We start from the raw sequence: 19,829 nt of genomic DNA, 5'->3' as shown, positions 1-19,829 counted from the left end.
ATTGAGTTGCTTACTTCGCTTTGATCAATAACCAGTGCAGGTGATGGGCCCCTATGTTGTATGTTTTCCCCTGTTTCTCTGTTTCTGTGCCCTCCTCCTAGTTTCCCTCCGGTGTGCACATATATACTATATATATGATCAGCAGCATGGGGTTATTTAGTAATGATTCAACCAGCTGAGTGGAGGTCCTTTGTTTCTCTAGTCTTGTTTTACTTTGTTGTATCTCCTTACGTTTTGGATTTAACATCCACTTATCAGGGAGACCATGTGCTGTTTGTCTCTTTGCTCTTGGTTTACCTCACTCAACATGACTTTTTCTAGTTCCATCCATTTTCCTCCAAATGCCATTATTTTGTCCTTTCTAATGGCTGCATAATATTCCATTGTGTATAGATACCACAATTTTTGAATCCATTCATCTGTAGTGGGGCATCTGAGTTGTTTCCATGTCTTGGCTATTATAAACAGTGCTGCAATGAACATGGAGGTGCATGTGTCCTTGTATCCTGGTTCCTGTTGTTCAGGGTAGATGCGTAGGAGTGGTATGGCTGGGTCATAGGAGAGGTCAATAGTTAGTTTTCTGAGGACCTTTCAGATTGCTTTCTAAAGTGGTTGTATAAGTATACATTCCCACCAGCAGTGTAACAGGGTTCCTCTTTCTCCACATCCCCTCCAATATTTGTCGTTGGCTGATTTGTGGATGTGGGCCATTCTGACTGCCCATTTAGTAATTGGTTTGTTAGGTTTGGGAGGGATTAGTTTCTTTTTTTTTTTTTTGTCGGTCGTGGGGCCTGAACTCTGGGCCTGGGCACTGTCCCTCAGCTCTTCAGCTCAAGGCTAGCGCTCTACCACTTGAGCCACAGCGCCACTTCCTGCTTTTTTCTTTTTTGCTTATGTGGTGCTGAGGAATCGAATCCAGGGCCTCATGCATGCAAGGCAAGCACTCTACCACTGAGCCACCTTCCCAGCCCGGGATTAGTTTCTTGAGTTCCCTGTATATACTGGATATTAACCCCTTGTCTGACATATTCCTGGTAAATAATTTTTCCCAGTTTGTTGGCTGTCTTTCTAGCTTGGTTGCTATGTCGTTAGTTGTGCAGAAACTTTTTATTTTAAGGTAGTCCCATTTGTCGAGCCTCTCTCCAATTTGTTGTGACCCTGGAACTCTGTTCAGGAAGTTCCTGCCTGCGCCTACAAGTTCAAGTGTCTCTCCTATCCATTGTCTCTTATAAAGCTATCCATAATGCCTCTTCCTTCCTTCCTTCCTTCCTTCCTTCCTTCCTTCCTTCCTTCCTTCCTTCCTTCCTTCCTTCCCTCCACTCTCTATCATTTGACCTCACCTCTCCCTATCTGAATATTGCCTTGATTTCTAACTGGTCTTCAAGTGCCTGTAGTTACAGATATTTCTCTGTGGCTTCAGATGCTGGCATTATCTTTTTCTGAAGTGTTTAGCTTTTTAACGTCAAAGGAGTCAAGACACAAAAGAAAGCAGTGAAGACATTAATGAAGTGAAGTTGATAATATGCAAAAGGAAAAGCAGCATGATGAAGCAGACCCTTTCCTACCCAAGGAATCAGGAATGCAGAGGCAGAGCTGGCACCAGCAAGACCACTCACCTTCCCTTTTGATTTTACAGTGACCCAAACCAGTCATGGCTTCTGCAGATCTGGCATGTGTAAAGACACAGGAAAATGGCAGAAAAATTTACACAGCCATTAGAAAGAATACAATAATTTCATTTGAAGGGAAATGGATGGAACTAGAACAAATCCTGGCAAGTGAGTTAAGCCAAGCTCAGAGAGACAAAGGATGCATGTTCTCTCTGATGTGCAGAAGTCAGATCTCAAATGCACTGGGGTAGGACAAATTTTACAGGATTCTAGATACTCACATACAGTGAGACCAAAAAGAGGATATTGTTTCTCAGAGAGAAACACAAAGGTGTAAGGCCTCAGTGCCTCTTCATATTTATCTAAAATAATTTACATAATGAAATAAACTCCAAGATATGGAAACAAAAGACTTTTTAAAAAAGGCTGAAAAAGTGCAGCAGTGGAGCTCACTGGACACTGATGGAAGTGAACTATTTACAGCTCGTGGGAGGAGATGGGAGGGAGGGACAGGGATACAATGAGAAAACAGAAGACACTGTATGAAAGGCAATGTGCTCATTACCTGACTCATGTAATTGTAATTCCTCTGTACATCACCTCTATAACAGCAACAAAGTAAATTAATTAAAGAAAACCCTTGGCTCAAGAAGATAAGATTTCAAGTGACCCCTTTCTGAAATGCCTTCCTGATTTCTACAGCTAAATGAAATAAACTCAAAGTTAGAGCTCTACCACTTGGGCCAAAGCTCCACTTTTGTCTGAGACTGAGACTTGAACTCCTGATCTGATGCTTCTGTTCATTGGCTATCGCTCTATCACTAGAGCCGTGCTTCCAATTCCCAGTTCCATTATTTTGTGAGTTAATTGCAGACTTTAGGGAAAGTTTAATTGAAAGTCTCATAGACTTTCTTGCCCGGGCTGGTTTTGAACAACCTTCAGATCTCAGAGCCTCCTGAGTAGCTAGGATTCTAGGCATGAACCACCACCGCCTGGCCCTGCCTGGTTTGATAAAACTTGTTTTCCAGTTTCATAAACTAGCACTTTGCTCAATCCGGTCATTATCCGGAAAAAGAGGGGAGAGAAAGGAAAGATGACTTACTAAATAGACATCCAGCACAGAGGCATTATCGTCCTGCATTTCCAGAGCATTTGGCTCAGCAGTCAAGTAGATGGTCCCTTCCTCCAGGGTAAAAGTTGAACTGGAAGGTAATCCTTTACTGGAAAAACAAAGACAAACAGTGAACACATGGCTCTGGGAGAGAGGCTGAGGTGATGGTTTCTTTGGCAATGAAACCTTTCTCTGAGAGCCATACCTTGGAGGAAAGCACATTTGGGTTTTAAACATGTGGTTTTGCACGTAGCCCATTTTGCGTTATATTCCCTATGCATGAGATATGTTGTGGCATTTGTGAGATGTGATTGGTGGGGTCCCATGTATTGGGAGAGGCGGATGCTGTGACAGTCCGGACTGTCTTTGAGTCGTTGCTTTTCAGATCACCCTTGTCATGTATTCATACTTGGGCACTTTGCAAAATTCAATCTGCTTCCCCCTTTCCCCTCCTTCTCTGCTTTCCTTCCTTTTTCTTTCTTCTTTTCTTTTACTGTTTCTTTTGTTTTCTCTTTTCCTCCTCTTTGGTACTGATGAGTCAATGGTGGGATTCTCAAGCTTAGAATGTACATTAGAATGGTTCTGATGTATATTGCTGGTTATAATGCAATTTCTTGGGCTTGTCTACCAGTGTTTCTGATTTTAGGGTTTGGCTGGTAAACCTGCATTTGCGACAAGCTCTCAGGTGACATTCTGGCTATTGAACCAAGGACCAGTCACATAAATGCAGAGCCTACATAAACCTTTACGAATAACAACAAGAGCCAAAGCAATGCAGGTAGACAGCATATTGCTGAGGCATAGGAGGAGAAACCATGGTACTTTACTGTGATATGATAACCAGTCTTAATTGTTGGAATATTGATGAACCAGTTCCTTTTATTAGTATTTAAATCAGTATCAGTGAGACGTACGATATTTCCTCCCTATTGAAATACAAGTTAATTGTGGTTTTCATTTGTGGAAATTTGCCACAGGGAGGCTTTCCAGAAATGGAAGTGAACCTATTCATCGAGAGGGTATGTCAAATATTTAGGAACTAAGGAATTTGAATAATAAAAAAAATTCCAAAGGATTCTGTGAAGGGTGACATTGATCAAGATGCACTGTGTTCTTAAACTGCTTTGTTAAATGGCAACTCCTTTGTACAACTACTTAAAGATAATAATAAAAAATTTAAAGGGGATTCAATTAAATATTCAAAAAGAGAATTATGGGGCTGGGAAGGTGGCTCAGAGGTAGAGTGCTTCCCTTGCATGAATGAGGCTCTGGTTCAATTCCTCAGCACCACACAAGCAGAAAAAGCTGGAAATGGTGCTGTGGCTCAAGTGGTAGACAGCTAGCCTTGAGCTGAAGAGCTGAGGGACAGCACCCAGACCCAGAGTTCAGGTCCACGACTGACAAAAAAAAGAAAAAAAAGAGAATTCTGTGAATTTTAATAGTAAAGCCATTTATATTTTCACTGATAATAAAAAAATGCAAAAGTACAGGGGGATGGAATTATAGTTTAGTGGTAGAGTGCTTGCCTAGCATGTGTAAGGTCCCAAGTTCTATTCCTATCACTAAAAAAAAAAATGAGTTGACACATTCTTTTCCTCTCAAATTCTGCACGTGTTAAAATAAATAAATGAAAGTTCCACTTTCTTTTCAAAATGCTAAAATGGGTGATGAAGTCTGTACAAATGGGTTTTCCATGGTAGTGTATATGTGATTTCTTTTATTCTTTTTTTTGGTTGGTTGTGGGGCTTGAACTCTGGGCCTGGGTGCTGTTCCTACGCTCTTCAGCTCAAGGCGAGCACTCTACAGCTTGAGCCACAGCACCACTTCCAGTTTTCTAGTGGTTTATTGGAGATAAGAATCTCAAGAACTTTCCTGCCTGGGCTGGCTTTGAATTGAGATCCTCAGATCTCAGCCTCCTAAGTAGCTAGGATTACAGGTGTAGGCCACTGGCGCCCGGCTTGTGATTTCTTTAAGCTGTTAAATTTTAGTATCAACCACCAGCTTTCAGTGTTCAAGGGCTGCCACTTTAAGAGCCACAAGCGGTAATGAACTATGCTTAGGTTATTCTTGTGGATCAAAGACAAGGATGAAGTAATGTTGTTGATTGGCTTTTGCTTTCCAACCATGAAGATGTGGTTCCTACCTCTTGTGGCTATAAAAGGCTCCTATCTGGTTAAGCCTTGTGTGAGAAAGAAATACTTTATCTACTTGAACACCAAAGCAAGAAACAATGGGCTCAGAAAGTGTGGAATTGTAGCACTACTTTCCAATTTTATTCCACTTTTTTTGCAGGGGAGGGATTCATATTTCATATAACTAAGGAAATTCTCTAATAACTTCTGGGTTATTTTGTAAACAGAATTTACTTGAGCAAGTTCAGAATGGAAGTTTCCTCTTTTGAGTTTTATTTATGATTTAAAAAATTCATTTGCCTACCTTGCTCATGTAATTGGAACCCCTCTGTATGGTGTTTTCACAATAAAAAGTTAATTAATAAGTTTATTAATTAATAAAAAAATTCATTTGCCTTCTTTTTTTTTTTTTTTGGTCCGGTTGTGGGGCCTGAACTCTGGGCCTGAGCGCTGTGTCGCTCAGCTCTTCAGCTCAAGGCTAGCGCCCTACCATTTGAGCCCTACCACAGCACCACTTCCACCTTTTTTCTTTTTGCTTATGTGGTACTGAGGAATCGAACCCAGGGCCTCAGGCATGCAAGGCAAGCACTCTACCACTGAGCCAACTTCCCAGCCCCAATTCATTTGCCTTCTAAGGCTGTTTGATGTACACACACACACACACACACACACACACACACACACACACACACACACACACATATATTTTAGAGGAAGTACTTTTTCTTTGACTTGTGAACCTTAAGTATATGTTGTATAACTGTGCTACACTCCTGGCCTTTTATTTTGACTGAACTTGAACCTGGAGGAAAAGTGGTAAGTATATTTGAAAGAATTCCATCATATCCTCACTCAATTGCTACCATTTAATCCTATATATTTTATCACTATTTTTCTATAAATCAACATTAGCATTTTTTCCAGAACCATTTAGGGAGAGTAAACTGGACACAAAACATCCCTCCCTTCACCACAGAACCCACTCATGTGAATTTTCTAAAAACAAGAACATTCTGACACACAATACAATATAATTATCAAACTCAGGAAACTTGGACTGACATAATACTGTGACCTCATCGACAGTCCATATTCAAATTCTGCCAACATTTTATTTAAAAAAAATGATCTTCTATTCAAACAGTGTGAAAACAGTGAAGCAATTCTGTCTCCTTGTGATTCAGAGAGCCCTTGACAGGGCAAACCCATTGTGGAACTATTTTTCAATTTAATATTCATCACGTATTTTTTGAGAAAACCAATGGCATGGTTAAGACAAAATTAAACTAGCAAAAAAAACATCATACATATAGATATTTATGTATATACACACATATGTGCATATATGTAAAATAGTTTTCTATCCTAGAAAGTAGAATATCCTAAGCATTATTAAGTTGGTGGAACAAAACTGAATATCTCAGCCAGGCATTGGTGGCTCACGCCTGTAATCCTAGCTACTCAGGAGGCTGAGATCTGAGGATCATAGTTCAAAGCCAGTCCAGACAGGAAAGCACATGAGGCTTTTTTTTTTGTCGGTTGTGGGGCTTGAACTCTAGGCCTGGGCACTGTCCCTGAGCTCTTTAGCTCGAGGCTAGGGTTCTACTTGAGCCACAGCGCCACTTCCGGCCTTTTCTGTTTACGTGGTGCTGAGGACTCAAACTCAGAGCCTCATGCACGTGAGGCAAGCACTCTACCACTGAGCCACCTTCCCAGCCCAAGAATTTTACGTGCTTTTCTTCCCCAGGCTGGCTTCAAACCACAGTCCTCAGATTCCCGCCTCCTGAGTAGCTAGAATTACAGGCCACCAGCCTGAGCCACCAGTGCCCTCCAGGAGACTCTGATCTCCAATTAACCACCAGAAAACCAAAAGTGGAGCTGTGTATCCAAGTGGTAGAGCACTAGCCTTGAGCAAAGGAGCTCAGGGACAGTGCGCAGGTCCTGAGTTCAAACTCCCCAAAACTGAGGGTTTAAGGGTTTAAATCTAGACTATGTAAGAAAGTTACAACTCAACATAAAAGGCAAATGTCCAGATGAAAATTTAGAAAAGGATTTGAACCAATATTTCCCTAAAGATGTCCAAATGGCTAATAATCATATGAAAAGAACATCATTAGTTATCAGGAAAATGCAATTCAAAACTATAACACAAAGATGCTTCATAGGCTCTTGAAAGGTTTAAGGAAAGAGACAACAAACCCTAGCCAGAGACAAGAGAAGGGGAGAAGTTGGAATTCTCATACATGGCTGAGGGGAGAATGGTGTAGCCATATAGAAAAAATTGTTGTATGGTTCCTCAAAACAATAAAACAGGGCTGGGAAGGTGGCTCAGTGGTAGAGCGCTTGCCTTGCATGCCTGAGGCCCTGGGTTCGATTCCTCAGCACCACATAAGCAAAAAGAGAAAAGCCGGAAGTGGCGCTGTGGCTCAAGTGGTAGAGCGCTAGCCTTGAGCTGAAGAGCTGAGGGACAGCGCCCAGGCCCAGAGTTCAGGCCCCACGACTGGACCCAAAAAAAAAAAAAAGAAAAAAACAAAACAAAACAATATAACATAGGGACTTCACTCCTGTTTATGTAAATAGGAAAAATGAAAATACATGTGGCCAAGAAAACTTGTATGTGAACATTTGTATTAGTGTTATGAGTAACAGCTCAAATGGCAATGCTCCAAATATCCACTAATTGATGGATGGATAATTCATAAAATACACAATTATTTGGCAATACAAATGAAATATCTATACAGGCAACAGCAGAAAGACTATGCTAGCTGGGCGCCAGTGGCTCATGCCTATAATCCTAGCTACACAGGAGGCTGAGATCTGAGGATTGAGGTTCAAAGTGGTATAGGCTGAAAAGTCTGTGAGACACATCTCCAAGTAACCACAAAAACTGGCAAGTGGAGCTGTGGCTCAATTGGTAGAGTACCAGCCTTAAGCACAAAGCTCAGGGACAGTGCCTAAGCTCAGAGTTCAAACCCCACGACTGATAAAATGCAGAAAAAGAAATATGCAAAGTAAAAGAAGCTGGTCATAAAAGATCACATATAATATGACCTCAGAGATGCAGAATGTCTTCAATAGGCAAATACAGACAGAAAGCAGATTTATAGTTGACAGCTGCAGGGGACAGGAAAGGAATCGAGAACTGCTCATGTGTTCTGGGTTTCTCTTTAAGGCATTAAAAATGTTTTAAAATCAGATTCTGGCGATAGGGACACAACTCTGTGAATCCATGAAAACATGCTGAATGGTAACGCTAAGTGGATGAATTTTAAGGTATGGCTATTTTTTTTTTTTTTTTTTTTTTTTTTTTTTTTCGTGGAAGCAGTTTGACGACTCTAGCTTGGAAGTACAAGCTTTAGTAATAACGCCATCACTTCTTTTTTTTTTTTTTTTTTTTTTTTTTTTATTGTAAAGCTACTATACAGAGGGTCACAGTTACATGAGTGAGGTTATGAGTACACTTCCTCTTGAACATTGTTACCCCCCTCCATTGTTTTCCCCCTACCATCCCCTCCCTCCCTCCCTTCCCCGAGGTTCTTTTTTTTTTTTTTTTTTTGATTGTGATTAAATGATTACATAATTTCAAAGTCACAAGTTCATTCTAACTTCCCTGGAGCAAATTGTCTACCACTGTCTGTAATATATAACAGTGTTCACATGTTATATACCATATTTGTGATCAGCAGCATGAGGATATTTAGTAGTGGTTCAACCAGATGAGCGGGAGTTCTTTGTTTCTTAAGTCCTGTTAGTTTTGTCGTATCACTAACCTTTTGGATTTAGCATCCACTTATGAGGGAGACCATGTACCGTTTGTCTCTTCGTTCTTGGCTTACCTCGCTCAACATGATTCCTTCTAGCTCCATCCATTTCCTTGCAAATGCCATTATTTTGTCATTTCTAATGGCTGCATAATATTCCATTGTGTATAGATACCACAATTTTTGGATCCATTCATCTGTGGTGGGGCACCTAGGTTGTTTCCATATCCTAGCTATTGCGAACAGTGCTGCAATAAACATGGAGGTGCACGTGTCCTTGTATATTGGTTCCTGTTGTTCAGGGTAGATGCCTAGAAGTGGTATGACTGGGTCGTAAGGGAGGTCAATCTTTAGCTTTCTAAGGACCCTCCAGACTGCTTTCCAAAGTGGTTGTATAAGTGTACATTCCCACCAGCAGTGTAATAGGGTTCCTCTTTCTCCACATCCCCTCCAGCATTTGTCGTTGGCTGATTTGTGGATGTGGGACATTCTGACTGGGGTAAGGTGGTATCTCAGGGTTGTCTTTATTTGCATTTCCTTCACCACCAGGGATGATGAACATTTCCTCATGTGTTTCTTTGCCATTTTTATTTCTTCATTTGAGAAGTCCCTCTTTAGTTCCCTTGCCCATTTAGTAATTGGTTTGTTAGGTTTGGGAGGGATTAGTTTCTTGAGTTCCCTGTATATACAGGATGTTAACCCCTTGTCTGATATATTGCTGGTAAATATTTTTTCCCAATTAGTTGGTTGTCTTTCTAGCTTAGTTGCGATAGATTTAGCTGTGCAGAAGCTTTTTATTTTAAGGTAGTCCCATTTGTCGAGTCTCTCTCCAACTTGTTGTGACCCTGGGACTCTGTTCAGGAAGTTCCTTCCTGTGCCTATTAGTTCAAGTGTCTCTCCTACTCTGTCCTGCAGTAGTTTCAGAGATTCAGGTTTAATGTTAAGGTCTTTAATCCATTTTGAGTTGATGTTGGTGCATGGTGATAGGCTGGGGTCCACTTTTAGTTTTCTGCATGTGGCTGCCCAGTTTTCCCAGCACCAGCGGTTGAAGAGGCTGTGTTTCTTCCATTGTATGTCTTTGGCTCCTTTGTCGAATATCAGCTGGCTGTAGGCCTGTGGATTTATATCTGGATCTTCTATTCTGTTCCATTGGTCTTCGGGTCTGTTTTTGTGCCAGTACCATGCTGTCTTTGTGATTATAGCTCTGTAGTAGAGTTTGAAGTTCGGCATGGATAGCCCTCCCATATTGTCTTTATCCCCTAGAATTGTTTTGGCTATTCTAGGTCTTTTGTTGTTCCATATAAATTTTTGGACTGTTTTCTGTATTTCAGTGATGTACGTCATTGGGATTTTAATAGGAATTGCATTGAATTTGTATATTAATTTTGGAAGTATCACCATCTTTACTATATTAAGTCGGCCTATCCAGGAGCATGGGAGGTCTTTCCATTTCCTAGTGTCTTCTGCAATTTCTTTCTTTAACTTTTTATAGTTCTCATTAAATAGTTCTTTTACATCTTTGGTTAGGTTAATTCCTAAATATTTTATTTTTTGGGAGGTTATTGTGAATGGGGTTGCTCCCTTTATTTCCCTCTCTTCCTGTGCGTTATCAGTGTATAGGAAGGCAACTGATTTTTGTGGGTTTATTTTGTATCCTGCTATTTTGCCGAAGTGACTTATGATTTCTAAAAGTTTGGGGATGGAGTTTTTGGGATCGTGGAGGTATAGTATCATGTCGTCTGCAAAAAGGGATAGTTTCACTTCTTCTTTCCCTATGCGGATCCCTTTAATGTCTTTTTCTTGCCTTATTGCCCTGGCTAAGGGTTCTAGGACTATGTTGAAGAGGAGTGGAGACAGTGGACATCCTTGCCTTGTTCCTGTTTTTAGGAGGATTGGTTGTAGCTTTTCCCCATTAAGTATAATATTGGCTATTGGTCTGTCATAAATGGCTTTTATTGTTTTTAGAAATGTTCCTTCTATTCCTATTTTCTCCAGAGCTTTTAGCATGAATGAATGTTGAATTTTATCAAAGGCCTTTTCTGCATCTGTGGCGATAATCATGTGATTCTTGACCTTGGCTCTGTTGATATGCTGGATTACATTTATTGACTTACGTATGTTAAACCATCCCTGTGTCTCTGGGATGAAGCCTACCTGATCATAGTGTATTATTTTTTTTATGTGTTTCTGGATTCTGTTAGCTAGAATCTTGTTAAGGATCTTTGCATCTGTGTTCATCAAGGAGATTGGCCTGTAATTCTCCTTTTTGGTTGGGTCTTTGCCTGGTTTGGGGATGAGTGTGATATTGGCTTCGTAGAATGAGTTTGGGATAGCTCCCTCCTTCTCTGTTTCTCTGAAGAGCTTGAGGAGTATGGGTATTAGTTCTTCTTTAAAGGTCTTATAGAATTCTGCTGTGAATCCATCTGGTCCTGGGCTTTTTTTTGTTGGAAGACTTTTGATAGCTTCCTGTATCTCATTATAGGATATTGGCTTATTTAATTGGTTAACTTCTTCTTTGCTCAGTTTGGGTAACTTGTATTTCTCTAAAAATGCATCCATTTCCGCCAGATTTTCTTCCTTTAGAGAGTATAGCTTTTGAAAGTAGTCTGTTAGAATTGTTTGGATATCTTGGGTACGTGTTGTGATGTTTCCCGTGGCATCCCTAATCCTATTAATATGGGTTTCCTCTCTTCTTTTTTTAATTAATCTTGCCAACGGGCCATCAATTTTGTTTATTTTTTCAAAGAACCAGCTTTTTGTTTGGTTTATTTTGGTTATGGTTTTCTGATTTTCTAATTGGTTAATCTCTGCTCTCAATTTGGTTATCTGGCTTCGTCTAGTAGCTTTAGGTCCCATTTTTTCTTGTTTTTCTAGCTGTTTTAGTTGCAACATGAGATTATTTACTTGGTCTGTCTCCATTCTCTTGATGTGGGCACTGAGGGCAATAAATTTGCCCCTCAGGACTGCTTTTGCTGTGTCCCACAAGTTTCTTTGTGAGGTGTTTTCATTTTCATTGAGTTCTAGGAAATGCTTTATTTCTTCTCTGATCTCTTCTGTTACCCAGGCCTTGTTAAGGAGTGTGCTGTTCAATTTCCATGTATTAGAGAAATTTCTGCGGTATGCTTTGTTATTGAGAGCTAGCTTGATTCCACTGTGGTCAGATAGGATACAGGGGATTATGTCGATCCCTTTGTATTTGCTTAAGTTCCTTGAATGAACTATGATATGGTCTATTTTGGAGAAAGTTCCATGAGCTGCTGAGAAGAATGTGTACTGTGTTGTTTTAGGGTGAAATACTCGGTAGATGTCAGTTAATTCCGCTTGAAGTATGGCCTCACTTAATTCGGTAGCTTCTTTGCCAATCCTCTGGTTGGTAGACCTGTCCTTTGGTGAGAGTGGCGTGTTAAAGTCTCCTAGTATTATCGTATTGGGATCTATTTTATTCTGTAAGTTTGAGAGCATTTGTTTAACATATCTGGGTGCACCGATATTTGGGGCATATAAGTTGATGATGGTTATATCCTCCTCTTGGATTGTTCCCTTTATTAATATGTAATGTCCGTCCTTGTCTTTCTGTACTGATTTTAATGAAAAGTTTATTTTGTCAGATATCAGGATAGCTACACCTGCTTTCTTATTGGGGGAATTTGATTGGTAGATCCTTTTCCACCCCTTCACTCTGAGTTTGTTTGTATGTTTGGCTGAGAGGTGGGTCTCCTGAAGGCAACAGATGGATGGGTCTTGTTTTCTGATCCAGTCCTCAGTTCGTTTTCTTTTAATTGGCGAATTCAGCCCATTTATATTAAGAGAAAGTATAGAGAGATGCATTGTTGTCCCTGCCATTCCGTTTTCCTAAGTTTTTCTTCTTTCCTTTCCTCCTGTGCTTGCTCAGTTAGACTTTGAGTAATGCCTGTTTGGGGCAGGTCCCAGTTCCTGGTTGCTTTCTTCAGGTTGTGTCCCCCCTCTTAGAATTCTTTGTAATGCTGGCTTAATGTTTATGTATTCATTTAGTTTTTCTTTGCTATTAAAAGTTTTCAGTTCTCCATCGAATGTGAATGCTAGCTTTGCCGGGTATATCAGTCTGGGTTGGCAGTTATTGGCTCTCAGGGCTCGTATGGTGCTTTCCCAGGCTTTTCTTGCATTCATTGTTTGTGTGGAGAGATCTGCAGTGATTCTAATTTTTTTCCCGTTGTAGTATAGCTCCTTCTTCATTTTTGCTGCATGCAGGATTGTTTCCTTATTATTCAGATCCATCATTGTTACTATTATGTGCCTAGAAGTGTTTCTCCTGGGATCTTGCTTGTTGGGTGTTCGATAAGCTTTTGTGATGTAGTTAAGATGGTCGTTTTTGAGGTGGGGAAAATTTTCATTGACTATCTTGTTAAATAGGTGTTGCATTCCCTTGCTCTGGAATTCCTCACCTTCGTCCACTCCGATTATGCGAAGGTTAAATTTTTTAGCATTATCTGCTTGCTCTTGAATTTCCCTTTGGTTTAATTTGAGTGATTTTTCCATATCTGTCACTTTTTGGTCCAGTTGGTGTATTCTGTCTTCTGTATCTGACACTCTACCTTCCATTTCATTCACTCTGTTGACCGTGGCTTCTATTGTGGTTTGCATGATGGAAATGGATCCCTTTATGGATTCAATGTTGGTTCTCAGAGTACTGATCTCACCTCTCAATGAGGTGATATCAGTATGCATTACCTCTAATTTGGCGTTTATCTCACTTCTTACTGAGGTTTGTGCAGCTTCTATTTTTGCATCCAATTTTTGTTTGATATCCTGTATATCTTTTGATAGTTCATCCTTGTGCTCTTTCAATTTCTGATCCATTTCTCGCTTTATTTCTTGAGTCATTGCCTCCAGCAACCCTTGGATGTAGTTTTTGTCTTCCATTCCTGCTTTGCTCCCACTGGGGCTCTCCCCTGCGTGGCTGCTGGCTTTTGAGGTGAGCTTGCTGTCCTGGGTAGTGGTAAACCTTGTGATTTTTCTCTGTGATTTTCGCATGGGGGTTCAGGAGACTGCTCTTCAATCTTGTTTTGGTGTGTCTGTCTTTGCTTGGTTGCTGATTCTCTATTGGTAGAGAGAGTCTGTGTCTGATCTGGATTCTGTTGGGAGCCTATTTCCAGCTGCTATTCACTTAGGATTCTCAGCTCTCTGCTGTAGCAATTCCCGCCTTTGGAAGGGTTGAGCAGCCTAGACTGCTTGTGTTTGCTCCTGCGGGTGCTCTTGGGAAGATCAGATGCTCTGGATGCACTCTCCCAAATACTGGAGTCTGCTATGGGCTCCTGATGTGTTTTTGTTTGTTTTGGGCTGGTTGTGGGCTTGAACTCTAGGTTTGGGTGCTGTCCCTCAGCTCTTCAGCTCAGGGCTGGCACCCTACCATTTGAGCCACAGCCCCACTTCTGACCCTTTTTGCTTTGTTCAGGCGCCGGTCCCCTGGCCTGGTTCCGGCCCCAGCCTGGAGCGCGCTCGTTAGGCCTGTGCTAATGTGTATACCACCTTGGTTATGCAGCCTGGAGGACACAGTTCAAATTTCTTCTACTGTTGGTAGTCTTGACCCAGGGGCACTGTTCCTGGCTTGAGCATTTAAGCTCCCTTCCCGGGGCGCTCTTGCTCTGGCCTGGCCAGCAGAGTGTGCTCCACCGGCTGGTGGGGCTCTCGAACAGTTCCCAGTTTTAGTGGGTCCTGTGGTCCGGGTGTTGGGGTAGGGAGTCTAGGTCAGGGTCTGGGGATTCCCTCCAGCTCTGGTCTCCCTTGATGGATTCCCTGTCCCCTGATGGGTACTCACCCTGTAGGTCGTCAGTTGTTGTTGCAGTCCGTCAGTTGTTGTTGCAGTCCGAGTTCAGTTGGGGTGGTTGCGGGCTGGGTTGGGCGGCCCCCCGCCGGGTCGTTGCGATCGCGACAGGTCCCTTTGTGGCGCTGCTGGTGCCGGGCGGCTTTGGCGGGATGGAGCCTCTCCGCTCCGGTGGAGAGTGATGGGTGGGGTGGGATCCTCCTGGAGACTCCCGGCTGGTAGGTTTCTCTGTTCCTGGCGATCCGCTGTTCTGCAATCCGGTACCTGGTGATCTGCAAGCAGCCCCCTGTGTCTCTGTGGCTCCGGCAGCCCCTGCCGGGCCGGCTGGCCGGCGGCTTGGCGCACTGCCGCGCGGCCAGTAAAGGTTGGGGGAGGGGTCTTCGCTCTTCTCTGTTCTGAAATTCTTCTTTTCCTCTCTTTCTTTTTTTGTTATTTTCCACCTCTGGTTTTTCTCTGAGTGTTCGTCTTTTTGTTGTTGTCGGTCTCTTGGGGAGATTAAAGGTTGGAACTCGAACTCTCTTTTTGGTTGGAGAGAGCTGTGGCGTTTCCCTACTGCCCCGTCGCCATCTTGAGAACCCTCCAAGGTATGGCTATTAAACAGCAAAAGAGGTTTAAGAGGCACCTTATGGTCTTAATTCTGAACTTGATCTTTCAACACATAGCATGGGAATTTCCAGGAAATGTCACATACTTTATTGTTCAGGTCAGACACATGTTAGGACTGCTTTGAGAAAACCTCAATTTATTCACCATTCAAAAAATATATTCTTGGGCTAGGAAGGTGGCTCAGTGGTAGCATGCTTACCTTGCATGCACGAGGCCTTGGGTTCGATTCCTCAGTACCACATAAGCAGGAAAAAGCCAGAAGTGATGGTGTAGCTCAAGTGGTAGAGCACTAACCTTGAGATGAAATGCTGAGGGACAGTGCCTAGGCCCAGAGTTCAGGCCTCATGACCAACATATATATACAGCTCTTAGATTCCAGGGGAAACCATCTCTACTGTCCCAGGGCCAGTGCGGGTGGGCAGGGAACATGGACCCGAGGACCAGCTCTGGGAAGATGTCAGCGGTGCACTTGGTCTGGTTGGAAGAAGGGTATTATGAAGAGTGGTTTTTAAAATTTTGAATTATTGCTAAAATAAGAAACAGGAAATTCCCATAAAACTCCAAATAGCCTCTCTGAGAAACCAAGGAAGATGCCAACTTTGAGCCCACATTTATGAGTAGCAGCAAGATTGTGGTTGACTCCTTTATTTTATATCATTTTGTTAAAAAAATATTTCTCCTCCTCCCCCTCCCCCTTCTCCTCTTCCTACTCTTCCTTCTCCTATTCCTCTTCCTCCTCTTCTCATCATCATCATATTTGGAGGTTCCTTTAAGACTGGGCATGTTTCTGGGTGCTGGTGGCTCACGCCTGCAATCCTAGTTACTTGGGAGACTGAAATATGAGGCTCCATGTTCAAAGCCATCCTGGGCAGGAAAATCTGTGAGACTTATATTCAATTAATCACCAAGAAGTCAGAAGTGGAGCTGTGCTTCAAGTGGTAGAGTACTAGCCTTGAACACAAAAGCTCATGGACAGTGCCCTGGTTCAATCCCCAGGACCAACACACACACACACACACACACACACACACACACACACACACACACACACACACACACACACTAAACTGAGCGTGTCCTCTGTATGACTCCAGGTCGTGGCCACTCTCTTCTGCATGCAATATCCTCCTTGGGTTTGTTGGCCCAATACCTCTATTGGAAGATAAAGGTGGGAAATGAGGAAATGCGGCAATATGTTCAGGGTTGCTCAGAAGTTAACAGAGTTTAAATCTGGACTAGTTTTCTATGGTCATCTCCATTGAAATTTCACAAATCTGTCATTGCAGAGAATAAGAGGGCTCAGGTAGATGTGGTTGGAAGCATGTAAAATAACCACATCCTATGAGCAGAAACAGACCAGGCCCAGGATATCTGATGTGAGCTGTGGCTATCTTTGCTCTCCTGAGGTGAGTAACAATACACAGAAAGATTTGAGGAAAGGAAAAATAACGTCAAAAAAGGCTTTACAAAGCAACCTATCTAAAAAAATAATGAACATATTTAGCCAACACAACAAAGCTATTTAGGCTTCCAAAAGCTTTTAAGTTAACAGCAAAATGGTTAATTAAAAAAATACCGAAATAAAAGAGCACGGTAAAGTGTAGAGCCCTTTGTAAACCATCAAGTGTTTTGTTTGTTGTTTTGTTTTGAACAAGGGCCTCACTATGTTGTCCAGATTGGACTTGCACTTGAGATCCTCCTGCTTCAGCCTCCTGTTTCACCTGGATAATAAACACATTTTCATAGTTAAATCGCCATGAAGTGTATTCTGAGTGATCTGACTGTCTGGCAGTGAATGAAAGCTACCGTTTATTTTTTTTATTGTAAAAACAATGTACAGAGTAACTATAACCCCTCTGTACAGCATTTTTACAATAAAAAACGTACCCACACAAAAAAAGAATGTACAGAGGGGTTACAGTTACATGAGTAAGGTAATGAGTACATTTTCTATGGAGCATGAAAGCTACTGTTTATTACCCTCACTAAACTAGGTCCACAGAGTGAGATCAAAGGGACATGTTGCTCCTCCCACAATTTTAGATTAGAAAGTATACAATCTATCATCTAGGAGAGGATGATTTGAAACCTGAGCTGATGTAGCCTCCACAGGCTGAGTAGAAATGTTGGGAACAGATAGATTTGGCTTTGTGTGTGATAGGAACCCCTGTGAACTCCAGTTTCCTCTCTGCAAAACGGGGATAGGAATACTGAATAGGTAGGGCTGGTAGGGTGAGTAGTGATGCAGAAGGTGTGAGGCAAATATACAGTGCAACCACCTGTGGCCTGCCTCTAGTGCCAGGACTCAGCAGTGCTCAAAATAAAGTCTCTGCTCCTAGAATTCACGCAGGACCAAGGGAGATGAAGAGGTGAAGTCCTGATTATGGTCTGGGGACAGAGCTCAGTGGCAGAGCCAGCATGAGTGAGGCCCTGCGGTTGACCCGCCTCACCACAGGGGAAAACTGATCTTGTTGGTCAACACTGAGAAGGAATAAAGAAAGACAGGGGCTGGGAAGGTGGCTCAGTGGTAGAGCGCTTGCCTTGCATGCATGAGGCCCTGGGTTCGATTCCTCAGCACCACATAAGCAAAAAGAAAAAAGCCGGAAGTGGCGCTGTGGCTCAAGAGGTAGAGCGCTAGCCTTGAGCTGAAGAGCTGAGGGACAGCGCCCAGGCCCAGAGTTCAGGCCCCACAACTGGATCCAAAAAAAAGAAAAAAGAAAGACAGAAAGGCAGGGAGCCGGGCACCAATGGCTCACACCTATAATCTTAGCTACTCAGGAGGCTGAGATCTAAGGACTGTGGTTAGAAGCCAGCCAGGGCAGAAAAGTTCCCGTGAGACTCTTATTTCCAATGAACAACTACTCAAAAACTAGAAGCGATGCTGTGGCTCAAAGTGGTAGAATGACAGCCTTGAGCAAAAGAGCTCAGGGACAGTGCCTGGCCTTGAGTTCAAGCCCCACAACCGACAAAAAAGAAAAAGAAAGAAAGGGATAGGAAATGAGTGACAGGCCAGAGGTCAATTCCAAATAGCAAGATCCCCTTGCTTTGCTTTCTGGAGTCCTTAGGAAGTTAGGTGTGAACCAGATACTCCATAGAATAAACACCAAACCTTAAAAGTGAAGTTCTGCAGGGCCCTGGTGGCTCACACCTGTAGTCCTAGCTATTCAGCTATTCAGGAGGCTGAGAGCTGAGGATGATGCTTTGAGGCCAGCCCAGGCAGAAAGTCAGTGTGAATTATTTCCAATTAACCACCAGAAAACCAGAAGTGGCACTGTGATGGAGCCCAAAAGCTCAGGGACAGTGCCCAGGCCCAGAGTTCAAGCCCCAGAACTGGAAACAAAAACAAAAACAAAACAAAACAGGGAAGTTTCTTCTGCTGGGCTGGGGCAGATGCCTTACTCACTCATAGTTCTTTCTAATGAGCACAATCTAGTTGCTACCTCCTTCTTTGGCCTCTGTAACCTCTTTTACAGGGTGGAGGTGGGTGGTTGGCTAAGGGTTGCAAAACTAGTTTCTGACCACTTCCTTTACAAGGATGACAGGTTCATACTTGTTTTTGTGTTGGTCCTCAGTCAAAAATGATACTAAAAATGCTTCATTCTAACATCAGTATGGTATTTTTAGCGAAACCCTGCCTAGCAAAGGTTATGAACATTATTGGAGATAAAGGTGAATCTTTCTAATTAAGGCAGGTTTTGCATAGGACATGAAGTATTACACTGGTTGATCAATAAATTTATGTGTGTATGTACACTGCTTCTTCAAGAAAGAAATGTCATTACTGGGGGCTGATTACAGTAGCTGACACTCATAATCAAGTGGGGATTGTGGTAGAAATCTAACATAGGGAAGAAATGAGACCCTATCTCAGTGTTGAACGTGGTGGTTCAACGTGGTGTAATCACAGCTACATGTAAAGCCCTAGGTAGGAAGATTTTGATCTGAAGCTAGCCCCAGCAAAAATTCAAGAGCCAATGCAAACAATCCTAACTAAAGCAAAAAGGGATGGGCTGTGGCTCAAGTGGTAGAGAGCCTGCCTAGCAAGCATGAGACCCTTGTAGTGTGCGGGTGAGGGAAAGAAGAAAAAAAAGAAATGTTATTATTATTATTATTATTATTTTGGTTGGTTGTGGGATCTGAACTCTGGGCTAGGCACTGCCCCTCAGCTCTTCAGCTCAAAGCTAGTGCTCTACCACTTGAGCCACAGTGCCACTTCTGGCTTTTTCTGCTTATGTGGTGCTGAGGAATCGAACCCAGGGCCTCAGGCATGCAAAGCAAGCACTCTACCACTGAGCCAACTTCCCAGCCCCGGTAGCAGATTTTTCTGCCCTTGAAGATACCCTATACAGAAAGTGAAGTATACTCTAAGAAGGATTCTCATTTAAATGCCTTTGATATTGATTAACTGAATATTCAGTTCTCTTCAGCCCTGCTATTGGGCGATATCCTTGTTAGTGCCATGTTTGCTCACTATTAGAATGGATTTCTAATTTCTCTGCCCATAAGTTTCCCAGGGGGACACTTAGAAGCAGGGATGCTGTGTTCCCCACCTTTCTTCAAACTCAGCCTGGAGAGCTCCATTTTTAGGTGACTGGGTTTAAGAGCTTGGCAAACTGCCTGGGTTCTACGCCATCAGGTTTGGCTACCATTCCCACGGTTCAGATTGTCCCAGGGCTAATCGGGTCTAATTTGCAACAAGCCTCCCAGGAGAGTGTGAGTCTTCTTGGTTCTGTTCTCTCCTCCTAGGGCATGGGGGCTGCCAGCACTTCCTGGCTCTGAGCTCCTGGTTTTGTAAACATCTCACAA

The 19,829-nt window shown here is 42.5% G+C and overlaps 1 protein-coding gene across 2 annotated transcripts in view; it reads right to left on the bottom strand.

The window, feature by feature from the left end:
• Pip5k1b (phosphatidylinositol-4-phosphate 5-kinase type 1 beta) overlaps nt 1-19,829 on the bottom strand; it is a 257,064-nt gene that overhangs the window by 9,920 nt on the left and 227,315 nt on the right. For both annotated transcript variants that reach the window (XM_042699340.1, XM_042699341.1), the window contains exon 14: nt 2,713-2,830. In XM_042699340.1, coding sequence (XP_042555274.1) covers nt 2,713-2,830 — 118 coding nt within the window. The remainder of the gene's footprint in view (nt 1-2,712; nt 2,831-19,829) is intronic.

This window comes from Dipodomys spectabilis, unplaced genomic scaffold (assembly GCF_019054845.1).
Source record: "Dipodomys spectabilis isolate Male_0828 unplaced genomic scaffold, ASM1905484v1 ptg000241l, whole genome shotgun sequence".
NCBI classification, from domain to species: domain Eukaryota; kingdom Metazoa; phylum Chordata; class Mammalia; order Rodentia; family Heteromyidae; genus Dipodomys; species Dipodomys spectabilis.
The sequence above is the reverse complement of the archived record's forward strand: the minus strand, read 5'-3'. Positions and strand labels throughout refer to the sequence as shown.